Source organism: Falco cherrug, chromosome 9 (genome assembly GCF_023634085.1).
Source record: "Falco cherrug isolate bFalChe1 chromosome 9, bFalChe1.pri, whole genome shotgun sequence".
NCBI lineage: Eukaryota > Metazoa > Chordata > Aves > Falconiformes > Falconidae > Falco > Falco cherrug.
This window is the reverse complement of record NC_073705.1, coordinates 45,392,378-45,415,872: the sequence shown is the minus strand read 5'-3', so window position 1 is coordinate 45,415,872 and position 23,495 is coordinate 45,392,378. Positions and strand designations below refer to the sequence as shown.

Genomic DNA, 23,495 nt, shown 5'->3' with positions numbered 1-23,495 from the left:
CTGAAAAGTGTTAAAAGACAGTACAGATAAGGATCTCTATATAAAGAATTAATTTAATCACTTTAAAGAGTGGCATAATAGAGGTGGATTGAAGTTCAGCTGTACTAAATACAAGGTCAGGCATTTGGGAACTAATAAAATTTAAGAAAAAAATGAGAGAGAAAAGTTTCAGTATATGTTACTTGGTCAAAGGATAAGCAAGTCACAAAGTGATGCATCTGTGGAAAAGTTATATGGGATAAGAGGAGTTATTAATCAAGACGTCCATCAGAAAGTCAGAAACATTAAAAGCACTTCAGACACTGTTGGCACTTCGTTTGAATATAGCATGAGAATACCACCACTATCATCTCACCTGGTTAAAGTGACCTCCTGATTACTACGAACTCAAATTGCATTCACGAGCTAGTGTGAGGAATGAATGACCTGTGTTCCACAGAAAGCCTTAGTCCGTCTCATTTCAGTCCTCAGAACACTGAAAAGAGTATATGACTGCTGCTTATAAATACATCAGAGAAAGCATAATGAGAAGTAAATGAAGGACTATGGTGACATATATGACAAATAGGTGCACACTCATCATAAATCAATTCAAGTTGAAAAGAATCCTCAATGCATTCAATATGGAACAACTTTCTGGTCTGGAGTAGTAGCCTGGATATCATTATAGCTTTAGGATGGAGGTGAGTATAATGATGAAGTTATGGCAGATAATTAAACTGTGCCACTGAGGTACCTTCACACGCTCCGTTCCCTTTACCTATTGTATGTATCTTCTGGTGGAACCAGGGTGGTGATCAGATGATATGCATAGTGTGGAAGGATTTATGTAGAGTTGCAAAGCCCTCAGTCAGCTCCAGCACATGCTTTTGCCGAATACAAGAATACATAAAGGAAGCAACAATGCTCCCATTTCAGAAATCCAGAGTAGATTACTAGATATAGGCTGGCTGCTGGAAAGCTTCTTCTGCACATGCAAAGGGAGAAGAGGTTTTTCCAAACAACAGGCTGCAGTCCCACTCCATCACCTGGGCTGCGAACCAGACCAGCTGTAATGGTTCATAAACACAAGCTAGGAAACAGAAGTCATCGTGCCATTGTAGATGAGATGTTTTCCTAGACAGTAATCATGCACCGAGAGAGTACACGATTACTTTGCCGAGGCAAGGGAAAGAGTGATGTTTAAATGCTTGGGATACAGGACGCTACAGAGAAAAAAGGGGTAAAAACTATTATGTTCAGTTCTCACGTGTCACAGCTTTTTTTGACATAATAATCTCCTTACAATCTCTGTGATAATTTAATCACATACAGCTTTGTTGAAGTCCCAAACGTTAACTTTCTGCGTTTGGGGAGGTGTCTATGCTATAGGTCGTGCTTATGGTGTGTCATTCTTTTAAACAGTCTGACAAAAGGGCTTCATGATACAACGTTATTGTATGGTATTTATTGAGAGATGCTTATGTTCTCAGGTATAACAGATCCTTTTTATTAAAATTGCAAATTGGTTGAAAGTCTGAATAGTTGATCTGTACAAATGTTAACAGTGGATTGTCTAACTTAGCCTAAAAATGTGACTCCCAGGGAATATCAGAACACACTGTCTATCTGGCACCTAGCTCTGTCAGTGAGTATCTAGGTGCTGTTTCTGTTTTGCAAGGACTAAATCCATCATTTCAACACTAATGCTTGCATCTCATGATCAGTAGATAGTATAGTATGTAATATAATGTACCTCTCTGTATAGTTTTTGCAGGTACAGAGCCAGAGTATTTAAAATCAATTTTAGAACTTTCCTTCCTCCCTCAACTTTGCATCTTTCTTTTCATGAATTACGGTCATGAAAGAGGAGGAAAGAAGAAGTAAAATAGATACACACACAACCATGTACATCAAGACTATTTCTGTAGCTCAATTGTGCTTATTAAACAAGGGAAGGATTGGGATCCCATCTAAAGTTTTAACACTTTAATTGTCATCCTCTTGATAATGCTTTTCATGTTCTGTTGACAAAGTTACTTCTGAATATGTTGATAATGTGATGTATACTCAATTTTGTTTAGTAACTAACTAAAAAGCAGTGCAGGAGGATTCCCAGAGTTCCAGTAAATGTGCTGCAAGTCTCTTTTCATGAACACAGTTAACTGCACTTGGGAGTTGTGTACGTGCCTTGAGTAAAGAATACCCCACCTGCTGAAACAGACTTGGTTTGTACTCGCTTGCTCAACCTAAATAAAATTTTCACACAGAACAATTTGCAACAATGAATCCCAGATTCTTAATTAACTTTTGAGATGGTTGAACTACTTCTTTCAAACCATTAATTCATCAGAACTGTGTTTCTCCCTAGTTCATGCATTATTTGTTAACCAGTTTAAGCATATTCTGATTTTTGTTTTTCTGGAGTAATTGATCATTAGATTTTAAAGACATTTCTGCTACAGCTTTCCTTCTGTGTCAGTTTTATTCAGCAGCTCAGTTATGTGAGCTGGTTCCTTTTATCCAGTTAGATTAGAGTACAGAGAAGAAGAAACCATAACAGTGGCTAAAGGAGGATAAATTCCCAGAAGAAATCCACCAAAAGGCATTGTGTGTCTCAGAGAGAGAGGGACACTTCATGTGAGCAATAGAACAGAAGCCTGAGGGGGAGTCTAGTAACGTTTTCGGAGGAAGAGTATGCTGATGTTCACAGCAGTTTTGTGAAAAAGGAAAAACATGGTTATGCTGGAGTTACTTTTTCACAGAAGTTTTAACAAAAATGGTTGCTATCTTGGCCTTGGTGCTTCAACAAATGAGTGTTGTCCTGCATCTTGCAGCTCCACTGCCTGTAAATATTTCCCTGCTCTTCTGAGTGAATTTGTCTCATCCCTGACCACAGGTTATTTTTGTCCATTTTCCCCTCCCTTTTGTCTGTCAGAAATGTTGAAAGCGTAAGAAGCTCACACTAGCCACAAAGCGATTGCTTAAGCTCTGAGGGTGCTGGAGCTGCTGTGATTGCAGGACGACGCTGGCACGGGCCAGATGCCTTCAGTGTGACCAGCCCGCGCGCCGTTAGCAGCCCGTAGTGCCTAGTGTTTGGTGCAGCAATGAGAGTTGCAGTGCAGGTTGGAGGAAGTCCAAACAGGTCATTTCTATGCATCTTCATGGAGGTTCATACCAGTTATCTCCAGTATACCTGTATGTGTTGAAATTATGTCTATTACAAATGCAGAGCTTTTGTGAATTTGCATGCGCACATTATTAGATGGGAGACCACGTGCTCTTATCCAACAAGGGAGGTGCACAAGGGCATCGATCCAGCCACAATTAAACAGTGCCTTTCTAGTTTTGAATTTTTATCAGTCTAAAGTCTGTTAAGTTAATCAGTTTGTTGACTTTTGTAGTACATTGATGAATATACTGTGATCAATAAAACCCCCTGATGTTCATTATCTGTCACAAATTATTCATTCAACTGCATCTTTGAAAATCACCTGCTTTAATAACCTCAGAATCACCCGAGCAGAAATTGTCAATTTTTTTTTTGTGACGTGGTAGGGTTATTTTACAGAATATGAACTGTAACTCACTACATGAACTCAGCCTTCAGAACTGAAAGGCCAGTACTTCAGGTTTTTAAAAAAGGTTTTTCACAACCTCCTTAATAGCTAAAGAAAAATCTATTTAAGGAAGTATCAAAAATCCTTGAGGGAGTGCTATTGCTATGGGTTATTGATCTTTTCAATTAAAAAGCACCAGGAAAGTAAAAGTGTGGAAAAGAACAGAGTGAAGACTGTGATGGAACACTGCTAAGTGGAGCAGTAGGATAGAGACTGTTGAATTTATTTCTTGTGTTTAGACTTTGTGGTTGAAAAGATTGGTTTTAATGGAAATGTACACTCCAAGAGAATTTGTCCAAGAGAATTTGTCCAAGATACTTGGTCCAAGCAAGAATTGCTTTGGGAGTAGATGTGGCCCTAACTATAAATAAAGTTCCCACTAGGTGTAAAATGCAGATTGCTTTTAAGTCATGTTATAATAGGAAAAAAGAAGTAAATTTATCAAAAGTCTTTTGCAACAGCTGAATTGTATCAGAAGTTGAAATTATTCACGTAACCAAAAATAATGACTCTCAAAAAGCATCCACAAAACCTATATTAAACTGTCATTAAGGTTGTAACAGAGTATTAGGTAATATGTCTGCATTTCTGAGAGCCAGGAGGTGTCAAGAGAAATAGGAGTAGCTGGAAAATGAACAGCCAGTCACACTGTGCAATACAGCGAGCTGGTAACAGCAGAAGTAGGTTATATCTTGCCTTAATTCTGTGTTGCTTTATTTTTGCATTAGCAGCAGCTGAATTTATGGTTAATATACCAAAACTATGGATCCTAGATACCTTTTAATTCCTGCAGGTAATGGAAAAAATCCATTCTCCTTCCAAAACACTACAAAATATGTTTACAAAAGCCATTTTCTAAAATAAGTAGAAAACTATTACTTGTTTTTATCATATTCCACTTTGTGTTATATTACATAAAGAAACAACACAGTATTTATCCATGCATATAAACCAGAAAGCAATCTGTATATAAAACAAGAATAAAACAATATAGAAAAGACATTTTGTTTGACATGGAGAAAACATGTCGCAGATGGTTTTTTCAAGCTGCAGTTCTTAAGCCTCACTTACATTCCTCACTTATATTTTTTTCCTGATTTAATGTTGTTGCATCAGGAAGCAGCACCTAGCGGGCTGATAGATGATATAATGGGCTGTCGATTTAAGACATGATTTTGAGCTGAGCTGTAGGTATGCTGGAGCTGTGCTGTTTGCCTCTACTATCTGAGGAGTCAGCTCTATATAGCAGGATTATGGTATGCAGCATGGAAAAAAAGAAGCATCCTTCACCCAGTACAAGGAAACGTTTAACATGCCATGCAATTATTTTCATTCCTAGAAGAAAGACAATGTATTAAATATGGCATAAACAACAGCTAACTGTGGATTTTAGTATTATATTTCCACAGAGAATTTCTACTGATGTCATAGACCGCCACAGCAAAGTTTATAAAAAGTAATCCGTGTGCTACTAAACCTGAATCTTTACTTTGCAGAAGTTAACACTTTTGCTGTGATAATTTTTACTGTACTCTTGGTGTTGTTCCTAGAAGTCTCTCTTCATGCTGCAGCCCAGGACAAAAAAGTGGGATGCTACATAGAAATGCCTTTCGGAGGACTCCTCCCTTACCTCGGGGTAGGTTCAATGGAATTACAGGACCAGCATATCAACAGCTAGAAGAGTCAAGGATCACAGACCAGGACACAGTACCTTGTCACGGGTAAGTAACAACGCAACTAAGTGAGCCAGTTTGTGAGTAGCTACTGCTACGTGGCTGATGTGCTTTGCCATTACAGTCCTTCCAACTTTGTTGTGTACTGTACATCCAGGGTTTATAGTACTGAAAGCAGAAGAATGTTTTCAGCACTCTTGGAAGGTAATATGTTTTTATTTGGCTGGCTGCTTATTTTAAGCCTTTCAAAGGCTGTAGCAGGAGTGATTAGAACAAACTGTGAGTGATTGCCAACGTTACCCTTTTTAACTGATGCTTTTTCTAGTGGTGTCAATAATGCTATAGTAACTTATGCATGGCATTTTTTTCTTCCATCGGTACTCAGCAAATAAAAGAAAATAATTCAGAAGTCCAACTTTTACAGTTTTTTAAATAAATCAATGTATGTTGCGCAGTGTGTTTGCTGTAGACTGAAGACGAATCACTTCATGTGTGTTTGTCTTTGAAAATGCACAAAGGATCCAGTATTTTTCCTTTGTTTAATTCAGCTTATTAGAATATTGAGTGTGAGCTCCAGCTGTACGTAAGGTCTGAATTTCAGAAGTGCTCCTGAGCACCTACAGCTGCCTTTGAAGTCTTGCAATTGCTGAGGTATTTTGCATAATATTTACGTATCCCTATGGATTTCCAAAGCCTTTCCAGAATCACTACGAACATATCTAAAACTAGAAGTGATATCTGGAATGGAATAAAACAACACCAGTTTCATTTGGGCACATGTAAGTCACAGCTAAGTGCAGCAGAGCAAGCAGTCACGCTCTGAGAAGGTAGCTGTACATCTTTGCATCGGAACTGGCTTTACGAAGCATGGAACTGAGGTCACCAACGTGTTTAATTTTCCTCAGGAAAAAAAGGAGTTACTATCACTGTCCCCTGCTGGCAAATGACAGCCACAGTCGCCGGTGGAGAATAAGGGTGGTTACGCATGTGTGTCGTTGCGTGCGTGGGCCCACAGGCAGGCGTGCTTCACCCCACACCTCCCTCCCTCACCACGCTTCCCAACCTGCAGCACAACTGCCCGGCCTGGAGAGGGGGACTTGGCTGGCTAAATATTTTCTAGCTGAATCTAAACAACAAAGTTGACCACAGTAATGAGGCAAGGCAGACCAAGAACAGGGCTTACCTAGGAAGGGAAGAAGCAAAGCCGCAAAAGGTGACTTCTTTTAAAAAGTACAAATTTGTCTTATACTTCTTTTGTCATTACTATTTGCTGCTTCTAAGAAAAAACTTGTTTATTACTTCTTGCAGTAAATGTATTACTGTCCATTTGTAGCATAAGGGCTGTATAATTCCTTAGGAACACTGTGACTCCAAATGCATGCCTTCCTGAAAGCGACAGGCTAGCAGCCGTGCCTCTTCAATGGCACTGTCTTGTAGCACGGGTCCCAGAGATAGCTGCAGCCCCTTCCTCGGTTGAGAAGTCAGGTAGAAAACAGCAAAGCTGTCTTTGGGGTAGCTGTATTTACTCTTCTCTAGGAAATCTGTGTGCAGTATTACAGGTATCATCTTGTACTGGTCTATATTTTAAATCACAGTTCTGCAGAAGGTTGATATTCGGACCAGGGTGTGACGACTCCTGGCCTCAGTACGCTAAAGCACTTCATCCGTATTTTGGGTGCTAGGGATGCCTGTAGGATCAGACCTTCCTAATATCAGCTCTAATAACAGAACCTTTTTCTGAAGGAGTCTTCTGTGTGCATCAGCAGGTGGTGTTGTGACAGGGAGTCACAGCAATCTCTGGAAATCGCAAATACAATACCAAGTCTTCAACTAGTACCCATGGGAATGAATTTTTTAAATGTCAATTTTAGGCATGAAAACAAACGCAATTTTTTTATTTTCTTTTATGACAGTGTTTTACGGATGATAGTCTTTATGAAAACAAAGTCTTTTAAAAGTGTCACTGAATTTTTTGCAAGTTATTTTGTGTTGCAGCAATGAAAGTGTCCCTTCAACCAAAATATAAGTACACATCTTATCTCTGAACAAAAATAAAAATTAATTCCCGAATTCCATGTTATGTGGAATTCTTCTTACTTGGGAAGAGGTTTCCCCAAAATCAGATGGCTTTCAATATCTAAACATCTGCTAGTTTCATAGTGTTGGTATTCTCATTAGATTTCCAGCCCAAATTAAAAGTTCCCTTGTCCGCTGAAGAAGTTACACTACTTCATTTCTTCTCCCTTTTCGCCTCCATCTTTTCCTATAGGGTTGTACAAATCAAAGTGGTTTATCTCCCTAATTCTGCAAGCCTTCTGAAATTCATCCGTCAGCAGCTCTGGCTGAAGTTTAGTCAGATTTTGTATGTTTATATTTGGTAGAAAAGAGGCTAATTTACCTGATTTGTTTTCGTATAGACCTGTAAAAGTGCTCCTTTTCCCATTCCACGTTGAGAAGAAAGCTTTTGCTGCCTTCAAGAAGCACCAGATCTCGTTCTTTGCAACATTTGGAGAGTCTGAGTCAAATACAGCTAGTATCAGTTATTTAACGAGTGTGCTACTTGAAGGAGTAGAAGAACCTGCTTGAAATGAGGGGCTTAAAGAAAATAAACCATCTCCATGGCGGCCACATCTCAAAGAATGATTCAAGTCCCTGGGGGTGTCGTGAGTTTATGTGTGGTTCAGTGGACAGTGGTTTGACCACATGCTTTCAGTGGCAGCTCTTTGTGTCACACGGTATGAAGTGTTCAAAGTAGTGCCTTGTAGCCTGTGGATGTGTACGTATACAGATAAAAATGTGTCTATCTATACAAGACCCAACGTGTCATACCTACAAGTAGAAAATGGGGTGTGTATACTTAGGTACACGTGCTTACGAGGCTGAACCAGAACCTAGCAGTGCCACTGGAGTGACTGCCATTCATCTTAATGGACCTTGCTCTCAGGCTCGTGTGCTGGGCACTTATAGCAGTAGGGCGTATAGCAAAGCTATGGGTGCTACGCTGAATTCAAACCATTTTGTATTTTAAATTCCAGTCCCTTCTGTTGCTCTTTAATATCCATTTTAAGGGGGCAGGTGCTGGTTTTGGCTGGGATAGAGTTAATTTTCACCGTGACAGGGCAGTAAAATTATTATGCTTCTTTCAGTTTCATTCTTTAATTTCGACTCTGAAACACTGTATAACATAATTACTGTTGCATATTTATAAATGTTTTAGTTTGTTGTTTTGCTTGGTTTTAGGAAAAGGGTGGAGAGCGAGCTGCGCTTTGAAATACACGCACGTGAATGTATTTATTCAGACAAAACAATTTTTCTGATCAAAAACCATATCTTTTTTAGGAGGAACTATAGTTCTGGGAAAGTTAATTATAGGAAAATGTAATTAAGATTCTGCAATTATAGGTCTAAATCTCAGTCTATTGAAAACAGCAGTAGTCTTGTGTCAGAAGTAGAAGGATGGATCGGTTTGTAATTAACCAAAAGCTGAGTCGCACATGGTTTAGATGTAATATCCCTACCAGTTTAATACCTTGCCTATTGCACGCAGTGTGTATGGGGTTTAATTCCACCTCAGTCCTCCTTTCAAAGCCCTGTAAGCATAAGGCAGCAACATGTAATTTTGACATAAAATTGATGTGTCTATCTGTATTTCAAAAAACTATTATTGAAATATGCCAGGCATTGTGTTACATGTTATTGTTCCTGCCAATTAGTTTTCAAAATACTAAGTATAATTGAATCTATATTATGGAATTGGCAAATGTTGCTGTTTTCTCACCAAACCCATTTTAATTCAGTCTTTTCTTGGTTTTGCTTATATATCACCCATATAATACATCCATTGCATGTGAAATTCATTAAAAACATTCACTCCCTTTGTTTTCAGGGTGCAGCCCAGAATATATTTAGGGCCCGAATTACCAAAAAAGGGGATAATGCAACTGATGCGATCTCTCCAGCTATAGTCGTTTGAACAATTATATAATAAGCAAAGGAAACAAGAATGGGCACAACCCAAAGGTCTGCACTGTTTTGTTTTCATTTATTTTTTTTTAATTGTCCTCCCTCGGGAATAATGTCCCTGCTCAGTATTTCAGTCATACTGCTTCTTGAAAACTGTTCTAAAAAGGCTCTCCAGAAATGGCTACGAGTGTGTCTAAGCATTGCGCAAATAGAATTAACCAAAAGCTGAGTCTCAGCTGTGTCAGATGTAAAACATAAGTGCAGGGGTATAGCATGTACAAGAAGTTCTAGCACGTATCCAAAGCAGCCGCTTGCTCTATTATTCCCCTGGGTCCCACTTCCCAAAGCGGTGTGTCTTTCCATCAGATAGCAGCAAAGATCACAACACCGCCTCCTCATCGCAGAGCTCCCAGCTGCGTTTTCTGGTCTTTTGGGGATGCCTGGAGAGTTTTTGTATAGGGGCTGTGCAGAACTCTGTGTGTGCACATGTACAGGTTAATGTGTCAAGCAGTTGTACAAACACAGTGCCACCGTAGACAAGTTAATTACAATTCAGTGGCGCTCTGCTGGAAACAAGCCGAAAGATATCTCCTCCTCTCTCTTGTCTGACAGCTCGCCAGGAGGATGGGGCCAAAGGAAGCCTTTCCAGTTAATTAGTATTGTGTGCTAATATTGGACTATGGCTGTTTCATGCCATTCACTTTCTTTTCCTTAGCTCTCTTTCTGCTAATGCCAAAAAGCAGCAAGGCACATATGAGTAGAAGGATATCCCTAGTGAAGTCCAGCAGGCTTAAGCAGCTTTCAGAAAAATGCCCTTCAAGTCAGAGCTGAAAACACCTGCTTCCACGCCAGGTCTAAATGTTGCTTTCCTCATCCACGGATAAAACATATTAGAATTCACCATTAGCTTGCCTTATTAAATAGTGTTATGATCACAAAGCTGATTATAAATAACACATGTTCCAGTACTGAGGGATGTCTGTCGTCCTTGGCAATCATGACTAGCAGATATAGTAACTCTTAGACCACAGTATTTCTAGTAATACCACTTTTCAGATGGGAAACATCTTTTTTTTTCCTTTTTTTCACATTGTTTCCTTTATTTTATATTTAATATACTTTCCATTTCTGCTTTTGAAGTATTTCCTGTAAATGAAAACACTTTCTGATCAAAATAATTAATTTGGCTTTGAAACAAAATGGAAATGTTGATGAAAATTCACCATAGTTGCCTCACAATAAATAAAATCATGCTATGATATGTATTATTGGAGGATAAGGATTTTTCTATATTTTTTTTAAACACAGGATTATGATATCAGGAAAACACAGACATTTGCTCAAGCCCACTATATCAGCTCTATTTCCAGATGAGATCTAAGAAAAAAAAAATTAGGCTGACATTAGGATTAAGGGCTGTTGAATAAAAGACACATTTTTCAGAGGCACACTGCACTTAGATGCTGTGCTTGTTCAAAGGGAAGCACAGACAAGCATTTCCATGTAAATAAAGACTATGCAGCCATGTTTTGGTTAAAGTTGTGGGGTTTTTTTCTGCATGTTTTTTAAGAGTTTTCCTAAAATAGCCAGTTGACATTGAGAGTTCTGATATTGAAGAAAGCATCAGTCCATTTTTCCAGTTAGGAATGTAGGAAAAGAATTTCAAATATAGGAATGTTGGAATGGAATTTCAAATTCAATTAAAAAAGAGAAGTAATACAGTATAGCTCCTGCAATCTTTTCAAAAGGAATTGTCGTTATTCTCATATGCTGGTGGGCAAAATGAGACTGAGAGGAAAGCAGTGGTTTGCTACTTGCAGATCTGAGAGAATCAAAACCAGGTCTCCAGAGTCTGTTGTTTTCCCCAGGGCCACACTATTACCCAAGCACTCCTAGTGTGAGGGAAGAATGACACGTACCTTTTCAGCACAGTTCACTGAATCTCATACAGCCATCCTGCTGCCTCTCGCATCTGACCGCTTGATGTACAACAAAAACCTCTTTTTTACTTTTTCCAGGTATTCGTCCAGTGGTTTAAAAAGTCCTCAGAATCCTTCAATAAATATGCAACTGCCTTCAAGAGAGACAACCCCTTATTTTAATAACGTGGATCAGAAGGACTTGGTCGGCTATTCATCTTCAAGGGCCAACTCCGTTCCCATCATCCCATCTGTGGGCTTGGACGAAGCCTGCATGCAAATGCAAAATGTTTCTGAAGTAACAGGCATCAAATGGTGCAAAAACTCCTATTCAGCTGAACTTGTCAATGTGAGTTCCCCAGTCAGTAATTGTCTTATAGCAGAACAACATGAAGTGAAAATATTGCTAGAAAGTGTGCAGGAGCAGATCCGGATTCTGACGGACGCGAGGCGGTCGGAGGACTATGAACTGGCGAGCGTAGAAGCAGAAAGCAGCGCGAGCGAGAACACGGCCTTTCTGCCCATGAGCCCCATGGCCAAGTCAGAGCGAGAGGCACAATTTGTCTTAAAAAGTGAAACGCAAAGAGACTCGGTATTGACCAAGTGACTTTGTGTGGGGGTTGCGGGAGGGGAAACGAGATCTGTGCATTCGATGCTTTGCTAAACAGGAAGGGAGGAAATTAAATACAAATTATTTATATGCATTAATTTAAGAGCATCTACTTAGAAGAAACCAAATAGTCAATCGCCCTCATATCATAGTGTTTTTTAACAAAATATTTTTTTAAGGGAAAAGTTCCAGGAGGGATGAAGCGTGCATCAGGTGCTTTCGAGGCAGGATTACGCATACAGTTTCAGTTACAGAGCATTTTACCACAGTCCCGTTCAGCTGTCCGAAGGCTTAGGCTATGCATCTTTCTTTTCAGTAAAGACCCAGACCATTCTTAGATCCATTTCTAGTTTCAGAGCAGCGCTGCAGTGAGCTGCTGGCCAGGATTCATACCTTGGGGAGCAAGTCCCATGACCCCAGCACAGACCCGGTCCCCTCTCCCCCTCTCCTCTTGGTTCCAGGTTCACACCATGGAAACAGCCACGCAGACATCTACTTCTGAGGTCTGGTGCCTACTGTGGAGTGACAATAAATCCCTAAACTGAGCCAGATGCTTAACTCTTAACTTGACATTAATGTGTCAGCCCAAGAAAGTCCATGGAAACATTTAGGAGCTTTGGGTTTGGCCACGTGCGGAGTGGGATTGGGGTCCATAGAGATGCAGTGGTCAGGAGCCTGCGGCTGCTCCATCTTCTGAGCTTTGCCTGTCACAGCTGCCTTGGTGGAGAGTGAGAAACAACATGAGATCATGCAAAAAGTGTGCATTACAACAGGTTTGCATTTGGGGTTTGGTTTGGGGTTTTTTTTCCAGTGGGATCATAGAGTCTGTTATTCGTTACCCACCCCTCAACATTTCTAAACTGTTAATACTTTGAAGACATTTGTAAGCTCTCAGAAGCACTTCTGAGTGTGTGTGTGTGTGTGTATTTTTTTTAACTTATTTTTTTATTATGGGTTAATATTCAGAGAAGAGTCAGGGAGATCCGATATGATCAAAATCAAGCCGATAAGTGTCCATGCTGCCCTAATTTGTTCCCACTTTTGTTTCTCTGGTCACTTTAATTAATCGTGGCTTAGGCTTGTGAACTTTAAAGCTTCAACCCTGCAGATGGTTCAGTATGGGCAGACCCACAAGCATGCACATGATTCTAATGGGGCTATATAAGAGCAGATGGTTTCCACCAAATCACTCCCTGCAGGGGATCAAGACTTTAGAGAAGAAATGTCATTTCCTGTGTGCTATATCCCAATCACATTATAAACATTTTTTACATCTGCTTTCTTTTGAGTCCCTCTTCCCCCCCATAAATTTTAAGACAATATACCAATAATGCAATGAATTGGGTTCAGTGACACAAGCGTCACAGTTTTTATTAGTTTTAAAATAATTGCTTATTCATGGGGAAAAAGAAAATCAACTATAATAAATAATTTCTAAATAGCCTTCCCTGGTTAATGTCCAAAGATTGATTAAAAAAAAATACAGTATATACAGAATGTATTAAAATACTTCTTTGCAGCAAGTTAATTGTTAAATTTATTAATGTGCCCCAGACTTTCCAGTTCACAAGTCTCAAGACTTCCCAAAATAGCACAATCAATCACTCAGTGCTGTTGTATGTTGAGTCAGAATAAAGCAATATTTTAACCTCTGTCAAGTAAATTTGGAAAAGAAACGCTTAAGGTGTATGTCATTTTTTTTTTATTTTTTTTGTTAAGGCAGTAAAAATAATTACTATTCGCAGTCTTCATTCAGCAAGTCTTATTTTGAGTTTCTTTTGTGGTTTTGGCTTTGGGGGTTTTTTTGAAGATGAAGTTGATGAAATTGTCTTGTTTTCGGAACTTTCTATGGCTGTAATCTTTGCTGTGTGTTTTCACTAATATTTGAGGACAAACTATGCTTGATGCCCCAGGATGGAGCGTGCCTGGTTCAGACTCCCTTCAGATACACAGAGCTTTTGTTGTAGCAGTAAGGTGGGATCACGGTGAGGAGTGGTCTCACCCCACTGTGTTTCTGCAATACCTTGTGGCTGGGCACAACCTCACCCTGCCTGAGCTGAGCTGACCGCTGTGGCTATTGCCCCAAGCCCACCCCAAGGAAACCCTCTGAAAGAGGAGGTGTGTTAGGTGGGGCTCAGCTTCACACCCCTACAGTCGTGTGACTTTTCTGTCAACGCCGTTTACATCCCACCAGCTCGGGACATGAGCAGAGTGAGCTTGCCTCTGCCCGTAAGCCCTACGAACGTATCTGTAATAGGAAAACCAGCTACCACATAAAGCTCTGATTCAATAATGTGAAGTGCGATCACATTTAATTAATTGCTCGCCATTAATTTCATCAAGAGATGGTCTCTCTGCAATAAAGTGCAGAATCCTGCCCAAACAGGCTTTTCACAATTAAATCTTTTCAATCCAGATGTAAAGCCAAATCCTACCAAACTCTGCAAATTCACCTTTGGCAACGTATTGCATATGGGAAACACACGGCAAGATTTCTGTTGAAGAAAGAACCATATCATAAGCAATGCCTTTATGGATAGAATGTGTTCACTCAGCACCCCCGAAAGACCCAGAAAGAGGGGAAAAGCAATGTATTTAAGAGAATGAAATGTTTGACTGAATGACAGATGGAGATCTGAAATAGTGAGGCTATCTTCAGTTCATGTTAGAGATGCGATCTTGTACTCAGCAAAGGATGTGTGACTGTTATATGTTAACTGTTCTATTCAGTTTTCAGCATGTTTGAATAGAGAGACGTTAATATTAACCATATGACAGACTAGTGTATTATTTGTTCAGATCCTATTGAAACTGACATTGTTTGCAGAGGAAAAGAAAATGGTTTGAAAACATCAAACTAGGGAGCCTTAATGTCGTTTGTGTGTTTCTCTAATGCAACTATTTTCCTCTGTGGACCCTCCTATTTTACAGTGAATGGAACAACATTTTCTCTGAGGTCTGGCAATTAATTACATAGAGGACACAAAAGAGAGTTGTACTGAAGCGGCTGAACTGGTAGGCCAAATTTTGCTTTGCTTCTGACCCCTAAGATCCCATTGAACTCGGTGGATCGGAAGGGATGCGAGTCAGTGAGAAATGCGGTTCACTCCTACAATTACATCTGTTCCCAGGCTTGGAAACAGACTGTAATCCCCCTGAAAGAGGCTCTGAACTCAGCCGTTTACCTGTAACATAATTAACAGTTGTATCTGAGCTATGAAGTTCCAAGTGTGGTCTGGTGTGCAAACCCACACACGCAGCATTGCGCTCGAGTGAACGGGGAGAGCAACTACCTAAAGAAATTGAACATTCTCTGAACTGAGCAGAGAAAGCCTGTGTCTCTTCAGCATAATGCTGGGGAGCAGAATTGTGAGAGAGGTGTTTACCCTCATCTTTGGTTGTTTTTGTCCTTCTGTATAAAATTTCCTCAAAGCAACCCAAAATAACCCTAAAAAAACCAGTAGAATGATCCCAGCATTTGAAATAGGAAATGTAGGTGAGTATGGGCAAGTTTCATAGCATTAACCACTGAAAAACTCTTCAGTACACCCATGACCCAAAGCTGAAATGTTCTAATTCTTGCAGGATCCCATTTAGATCAACGAATGAATCCATGGAAAAAGAGCTCTTCAGCATGCTTTTGGCATCTAGCCACCTAGCCGTGCTCTCAGCGGGTGTAGTCAATGCATTAACAACAGTTTATATTAATTGATGATCATGTCCCAAATCTGCTCAATGTCCAATGTCCAGTGTCACAAAGCTGAGTAGCCTACCACATGATATAAGGAATTCTACACTGATTTATGGAGCTACTTTCATTTTGCTTATGAAAATTATATCAGTGTGTGAACACCATCACTGGAATACAGTGCAAGGTTCGTCAGCCGAGTGATTGGCTTGTCAAGTCTGTCTTTTACATGGGCGGAGTTTCACTGACCAGGCTCTAACAGCAATGAGCTTACCACCATGTGGCTGATTCCAATGGTATTCATCAGAATCTTACAGATTCAGGTTTAAATTCTGTAAAAACAATGAGACGATGGCGTGTGCTTATGACCAGGCATGTGTTAGATACGCTCCTGAATCAAAATGTTCAATTGGGTAACTCCTATCTGCTTCTCATGTAAGTAGGGAGAAAATCTGCATTCCTCTTCCCAGTTCATCCCCAGCTTCATTTAGTCTAAAGTTGAACATTACTTGAACTTTTCTTACTCTTATAAGAAATTATGAAAATTAATACCAAAGAACTTCTTTTTCAGAGTCCTAGCTTCAGCAAATAAAATTAAAGCTTGAAGGAGCAGACCTGGAACAAAAACTGGTTTTGAAAATGGCATTAATATAATTTGCCTTTCAATAAAATGGAATTTCCCTATGAACTTGTTTTTTACTTGGGAGAAGAATGAGCATATAAAGTGATTTATTATCTTGGCATGATTTTAAAATGCTCATCTTCAAGCAGATTGGGAAAAAGCAAATATGTAGTACAGTTTTTTCAGCTTTTGTGATTTATCTTTTTTAAATTTTATTTCAGTAGCCCAACAGGTCAATGATCCTATTATCTGTATTGTCTGACACACAGTCTTAAAAGCCACCTCTGTCCCTTTTTGTGGTCCAGATGCTGGACTGTTAGATTTCCACAAAGAGAACAAGATTGTATCTAAATTATATTAAAAATTATTCATAGAATAATATAGTACTTTATCTTGCTGAAAATATAAGGCGATGCAAACTGTTGTTCTTTTTGTGTGCCGCATTATTGCTGTAGGTTCATAGCAAGACTGTGCTCCCTTTGGTTTGATGTCTACCCACATGAAAACAACTGCAACACCCAATCTTCAGTTTTTAGGCTTGGTGCTTCTAAATCATCATTACCAAACAGGATTTTTGTATTGTAAATAGCAAAATTCAAACATGACATATAAATAAAATAGCTACAAGAGCAGCAAACTTATTAATAGGTGGGTTGGGGACTTTTGTTTGTTTGTTTGTTTGTTTGCTTGCTTGCTTGCTTGCTTGCTTGGGTTTTTTTCATTTTTATTACATGGCGATTAGAGGATTGGGTTGTAGGAATCGGTAGTCTCTTGCAAGAAATCCAGTCACAAAATATATTGTGGTAGTGGAAAGCCAGCACAGCTAGGAAAGCCTAGAACTGGGGAAAGCCACAGTGGAGGGGGAAACAGACATCCACAGTGTACGCTGGCGGGGGCAAAAATGCTTTTATCTTAATGGTAAAAACCAGTACAGATGGTTTTCTGTTGAAATTGCCAAAAGGTTAAACTACATGAATTTATTAATGACCAAGTTGGTAGTATTTAAGAAAAGGAAAAGGGGCAGAAATTCCCAAATTTATAATGCTTGTACTATTGCTTGAAACAAAGGTAATTATGTTTTGAGTCTTTATTACTACAGCACAGTTTTCAATGTCTGCTGCAGAGACAGAGCGATCACAAGACACTGACAAGGCTGCACTGGCCCTTACTTTCTTGAAAAGATTTAATAATCTCCTCTTTGGTCAACAGTCCTGTAAACAAGGAGTGGTTTTCTAGTACCCCACAAGGCTACTCTTGTGCGACTTTTCCCAGATAAATAATAAAGTAAAAACAGAGCAAGACAACCTCTAATTTTTAGATATTGCTATTTATTTATTTGTTTGTTTATTTTTATATGACAATCTACAATATTTTTTAGTTCTAATGGAGAGGTGTTTATTGACAACTGAAGAACATAAAGAAAGTATAGGATATAACATATGTAAGGGGCATGGAAATCCTGTACTTGTACTGTAGCTTTTAGTAATATATCCTCTAACACTATCAGGAGGAGACCTACATGAAATTGATATTTCTTGTTTCCTTACCAGTGACCATGGTCTGTACCACTTCACTATAGTGACTGGGCACTGATGTACTCTTGCCCTTATTCCTTGCTCTTGCATTGCAAGGTCCACTTCTGTGCTTTCCTATTCCCACTGTGGTTTTACTGAAATCACTGAATTTATGGTGCTTCAGCATCTTTGTTCACATTCAATTTTACCTTGCCCTCAGAACAAAGAGTATGATTTACAGCCTGACTTTTGGGACACTGATGATGTCCACAGAGTAAATTTAAGGCCTAAAACATTCAAACTTCTATACACTTACATTTATCTGCTTTGGGTAGACCTAACAGGGAATGTTTCCCTTGAAGAAGGATTTACGTGGCCTGGGCTGTAAAGCATTCTCCTGACGTTGCTACATACTGGCTGGTGTCAACGTTTCCAATCTCAGAGTCAGCGGCTCTCTCCGGGTTCTCCTGCCCGGCACTGGGAAATGCTGTCAGATTTCAGACCAGAAGCCTCGGACTTCTTTCAGAGTACCAAAGACCAGAAGTCACCTGAACTGTCCTGAGCCATAGCTTCAGGCACGACTTTCTGCCTCTTAATACAAAAATATCTCTAAAGTTTAAGAACTCTAACGTGCATTGCATTCAGTTATGTAATATAAATGATGCCAAAGTTCATAAAATTGAGAGTTATATGGCAAATACTAGTTTAATGTACATCTTGCTTTGAAGGAGTATGGAACAAGAGCTCTCAGTTATGTACATATTTGGAAACTAAAGAGACAAATAAGAATAGAAGAATAGAAAAGAATACAAAGAATAATTAATATTCTAAAATAAGGAGATAGTTCATTGCTTTTTTTGAAATAAACAGTAGTAGCTGAAGGTTATCGAGATTCATCAGGAAAACAAAAATTTCACTGAGGCTATTCTGTAAGTCATGCCAGTAATATGTCTAAGACCTTTTTTTTTTAAGGAATTCAGGTTTAGAGTTTCCCTTGCTTGGCATAACGTTAAGATGATGTTTCTTTCATAACGTAAAGCCCACTCCTATTCAAGGAGGCCAGTATTGCTTACCTCAGCATAAGCACGATGGAAATATGCTATAGGTTTCACTATGGCTTTCTGACTCAAGTTAAGCTCACTTGCTTTAGATTATCTCTGATCTCTTCCAGGAGAAAATGAGTATCGCACAGAAAGAAAAGAGGTATGAATACTCAATGTCTTTTTTTTTTTTTTTTTAAATTCAAAAATCTACTAATTGATACTGAGATTGAACCCATCTGCTGAACTTGAATGTCCTAGAAATAGCAGAGATTTGACTGTTCTTGATGGGCCAAACAGCAGCTTGTAGAAGTATTACCTGGCCCCCACCACACTCTCAGTGTGCAGTGAGATGAACTTCTGGAAATAGGGTAGGGAGCTTCTCCTGGCTATGGCACAGCTTTTTCCGTGGGTGAGGAGGGATGGATTTTGCGTTGGGCCAGGTCATGCCATCTGGAAAACTTGCCTTACTTTTATTTCTTCCTCAGATCTCTCTCATGTTGGTGAAACTGTGGTCATCAGGACTAGTTTGTTTTGTAACTTAGTGTTTTCCAAATTCTGGGACCCTTTATAAAGTGTTGAAAAGGTAAAATTTCTTCTGTGAGTTTTTTAAAACATCTTTCTTGAAATGCTTGTATTAGATGAACTATGTTATTAAAAAAATAAAATTAGATGTTACAAGCCTAAATTACAAATATTTAGATTTACATCACAACAATAGGGCATGGGTGAGATCTGTTTCATGTTTCTCTCCTGATCTAGTCGAAGATGTTCCTGCAAGGGGATCGGGCTAAATGAGCTTTCAAGGTCCCTTCCAACCCAAATCATTCTAACCATTTTCTGAGAAGTGTGAAGTTAGTTCTTTTATGCACTGAATTGCCCATAAAATGCTGGAGATCTGTGTACATCAATGACAACTTTGGGTTTTACATGGAAAGGTAAATAAAACTAACATGTTTGCAAAGAAAAAAATGAACTACACAAAACTTCCAGGTCAGACTCTGGTGTTGTACAAGTGGGAGCTGTTTCACTGAACGCACAGTTAGTGTGGGGGGAATGGGGGCCCCAGAGGAAGATATTTACGTTGGCTTAGCAGCTGAGCCAACCGCATAAAAGCCAGGTTTCCACCTCTGTGGTGCCAGCCTATGGTCCTTCCTAAAAACGGCCCACCCTGAGCACCAGGGTGTCTCAGCTCCCCCGCTGGTGACTGTACAGGTGCCAGCACTGACTTCTGTGAAGGCTTCTCTCATTAAATTGAAATGAAATAATATGAACTAAAAATTTATGGAACTGACTCTCAGTTGCTGTCAGGTTGTGGGGACTGCCAGCAGTGGTGCTGCTTTACAGTTTCTGAGGCTGTGGCTCATGGTTGGACCTGACCCGTTAGTTCCCACCACCTGAGCTGGAGCAATCTGAGCAGAAATCTCTCCGCCCATCAGGGTATCTTTGGAACACCGCTGAAGCAGCACAATTCCAACTAACCTCATTTTTTTGTTCTTCATTGCGTATTCTCCTTGATTATTGCAGAGCTGAAGCTGCTTCCAAAGTCATCTTAAAAGTTGTCAGCACTGACCCGTCTTTGCTAAAGTAACTGGTTGTACTCACTGAGCTCCAGTTTGTAACACTCCAGTGGTGTAAGGTCCTCTAACTTAAGCTGAGTCTTAAGAGTCCAAAATCATGTATATGTTGGAATCACAGAACGGTTTAGGTTGGAAGGGACCTTAAAGACCATCCAGCTCCAACCCCCTGCCATGGGCAGGGACACCTTCCACCAGCCCAGGTTGCCCAAAGCCCCGTCCAGCCTGGCCTTGAGCACTGCCAGGGATGGGGCACCCCCAGCTGCTCTGGGCAGCCTGGGCCAGCGCCTCACCGCCCTCACTGGGAAGAATTACGTACAAGCAAAACTCTCCATACTTGTTCTGCGGCAATATATGCGTTCAGATCTAGGCACGGCTCAGCTACCAGGCTGATCTTTCACATTATCAGTTTTATTTCAGAAAGCTCTCTTTTGAATATAATTTCCTGTGCTGCTTCTCTGTATGTATGTATTCTCTGTGTGAGAAGCAGTGAAGGCAAATTCAGCCTGCCTGCATTTTCATCTCGGCTAACGATGGTAGGCTTTTTTCCAAAGCAGCTGAGGAGACAAAGTCTTTAAAATTCAGACCTCAGAGGAGGAATGGATATCCTGGCAGGGGAGGGGTTTTCTGAGCAGGTTGTGTCCGTGTGCATGATTATCTAGCCCATCTTTCTTCCATAATGATCCTTCTTTCTTGCAAGGGCCAATGTACCTAAAAATCACTTACAACATGAAGCAAAGCCAAGACAAGAGATGTGCTCTGCCTTCTCTGCAGAGGGGACTGGGGCATGAGTAAGGGCTAATTACCAAAAACCTTTCTAGCCACTTCCACTAGTATTTGCACAGACTAGTAATGCTAAAATGACTCTGTGATTTGGTCACATTTACTTGCAGGCTGTAATGTATATAAACTGGTAGCCTGGTTTAAATCATCGATGGTTTGTAGTATCTCAGGATGGACTTTCAGCGTGCCTAGGACAGAATTTACCATTCCCCTTAACCTCCATCTCAGTTTCATTTAACTAATGGACATTTCTATTACTTAGGTGGCAGTGACACCCTGTTGCTGGAGGTGTGGGTGTCATACCAAGTCCCACACCGCTTTCTGGCAAGCAGGACAAACCAGGCCTTCCTTCAGCCTTGCAGGCAGCCCTCTGGGCTCTTGAGGGAGCATCCCACAGGCTCAGCCCCTTCCTCAGGTGAGGAATTGGGCTTCACAGCAGGGGAGGCCTCCGAAGCTAAAAATGAAAAATTATCCCAAGATTGAGGCAAAAGGGTGACTTGGAAAAAGCCCTAGAAATGACAGTCCTTTAACACCAGGCTCCTCTGTAAGCCCGTATAGGCTGGCAACAAAGTTGTGATTTTCATTTCAATTTCACCAGTACATAAGTAGTAGTTTTGCATTTACATTCATTTAAAGCTGTCTCTAGATGGCTTCAGAGAAAAAAAGGGAACACATCACTGTGCAAATGCTTGTGCTGTAGGAAGGTACGATAGCTCACGGGCAGCTTTCTATCCTGGTGGGTAAGATCAGGGTGGCAGCACTTTGCCCATCTTCCTTAATTAGCTGGGAGAAGACCAGGCAGTGACCTGCACTCATAGCTCACCAGCTGCCGATGAGATGTGGAGCCAATTCCCATAGTAAAAGCACTTAAAAAATGGAATGAAGGTAGTGGAAACATGGTTTGTTCACTGTGAATATCCAGCTGGGATAGTTGGAATAACTGCAAGGGAAGAGTTGCCTTTGCAAATCATGTGCCTGATCTATTGGTCGAATAGTTTTTCAGTCCTCACTATTTAGTCAACAAGGATGTTAAGATGTTCAGAAATGGAAGTGGAATTATCGGTGCCTAGAACTAGTCTCGATGGTCACCAATCCAGTATTTCAGACTTTTTTTCTGAGCGAAGTAGAATCAATCAGGCTTCATTTAAATAGATGAACTTCTATTGTAGAGTTATACCTGATTTCATCCTTTCCTTTATCCATGGCTAGATCTTCTCCATATCACATAGTATTAGGTTTACCTTAAAATTAATCTGTAGATATGCACAAAACAGCACCTAATGTGGACATGAAGCCTGAGCATTCTCGGTGCATAGGGCAAGTCCTGTGAAACCTTTTTAGCAGCTGAAAGTCTTGAACCATTCACTGAAATAAGACAACTATTTGATTTCAACAAAATTGGTTCTTCTGTCAATAAAATCACTGATAAACACTTGAGTTGGACCTAGGGCTTCTGAACTATATATATATATGTGTGTAGAGCTACATGCACAAACGTTTTTTAGAACACAGAAATGAATGCTCCAACTTAAGATTTATTAATCTAAATAACTGGAGAGAATATCCACTTAACCACATAGCCTAAACACACTGAAGAAGGGGGTGGGGGTGGGGAGGGGAAGGTGTTATTTTCAACTGTGTTTATTTTTGCACCAGTAAAAACAGAAATAAAAACAGAAGAAAAATAATCATAGTGCCTATGACAAAGATTGTGTTTCAAGGAGTGTGCAATGTGTACCATGATTATTTTAACTGCAAATGGAAGCCGCTTCTAGACTGAGTGTGGATGAAAGGAAATAACCTTAGAAAAACTGTCACGCAGCATCCCAGGAAATGTTTTGGTTCAGTATGTTTGGCCTCCGTTTTTGTGGAGCTGTACATTCCTGTCCATGGTTTTAAAGGATAAAAAAAGAACTGATTTCAGAATCAATCTGTATTTTGACTCGTTTTTATGCTCCCAACACGCAGGTTGGTTTACCATATGTGTAAGCAAAGATGAACAGTATCATTTTTCTACTTAGTGTCACAAATGAGTTTTATTGTGCTATTGAATGCAGTCCTATTTCCCTGCTGAAGGGGTGTGCTCCTGCTGTCGTCAGCCATCTCTCTCTTAAAGCAGAGGTTTCATTTGTTGGCAAAGCCACAAAGAGGGTCGAGATTCATCTGTCTGAAGACAAAAGCTTTTTTCATTCAGCCTCACTAGGGGGAGGATTGGCTGGGCTTAGCTGGAGTTTGGGACAAGGTGGTCTGGGGTCTCTGTCATCTCGGCACACTCAGAGGGACCTGCTAAAAAGCCCAAGTCTTCTGCTGCTGAAGTCAGCCTTTCCAGTCTCACCCACAAGCCTCTCGGTTTCAGGCTAAATGAACCAGGTAGGAAGGCTGAAGTGTCCAAAATAACACATTTGCAGGGAGGCTCCACTGAGAAGAGAGGCAAAGGCAGCAATATCTTTAATTCTAGAGTCCTGGTGAAAAGAAGCACAAGTTCTTCACAAAATTACTTCCCACCT

General features: G+C 40.1%; 1 protein-coding gene across 1 annotated transcript in view; it reads left to right on the top strand.

Moving 5' to 3' along the window:
* NRG3 (neuregulin 3) overlaps positions 1-22,911 on the top strand; it is a 428,576-nt gene extending 405,665 nt beyond the window's left edge. Inside the window, exons 8-9 of the mRNA XM_055721141.1 lie at positions 5,150-5,320; positions 11,254-22,911. Coding sequence (XP_055577116.1) covers positions 5,150-5,320; positions 11,254-11,761 — 679 coding nt within the window. The 3' untranslated portion in view covers positions 11,762-22,911. The remainder of the gene's footprint in view (positions 1-5,149; positions 5,321-11,253) is intronic.
* Positions 22,912-23,495: the final 584 nt, after the last annotated feature.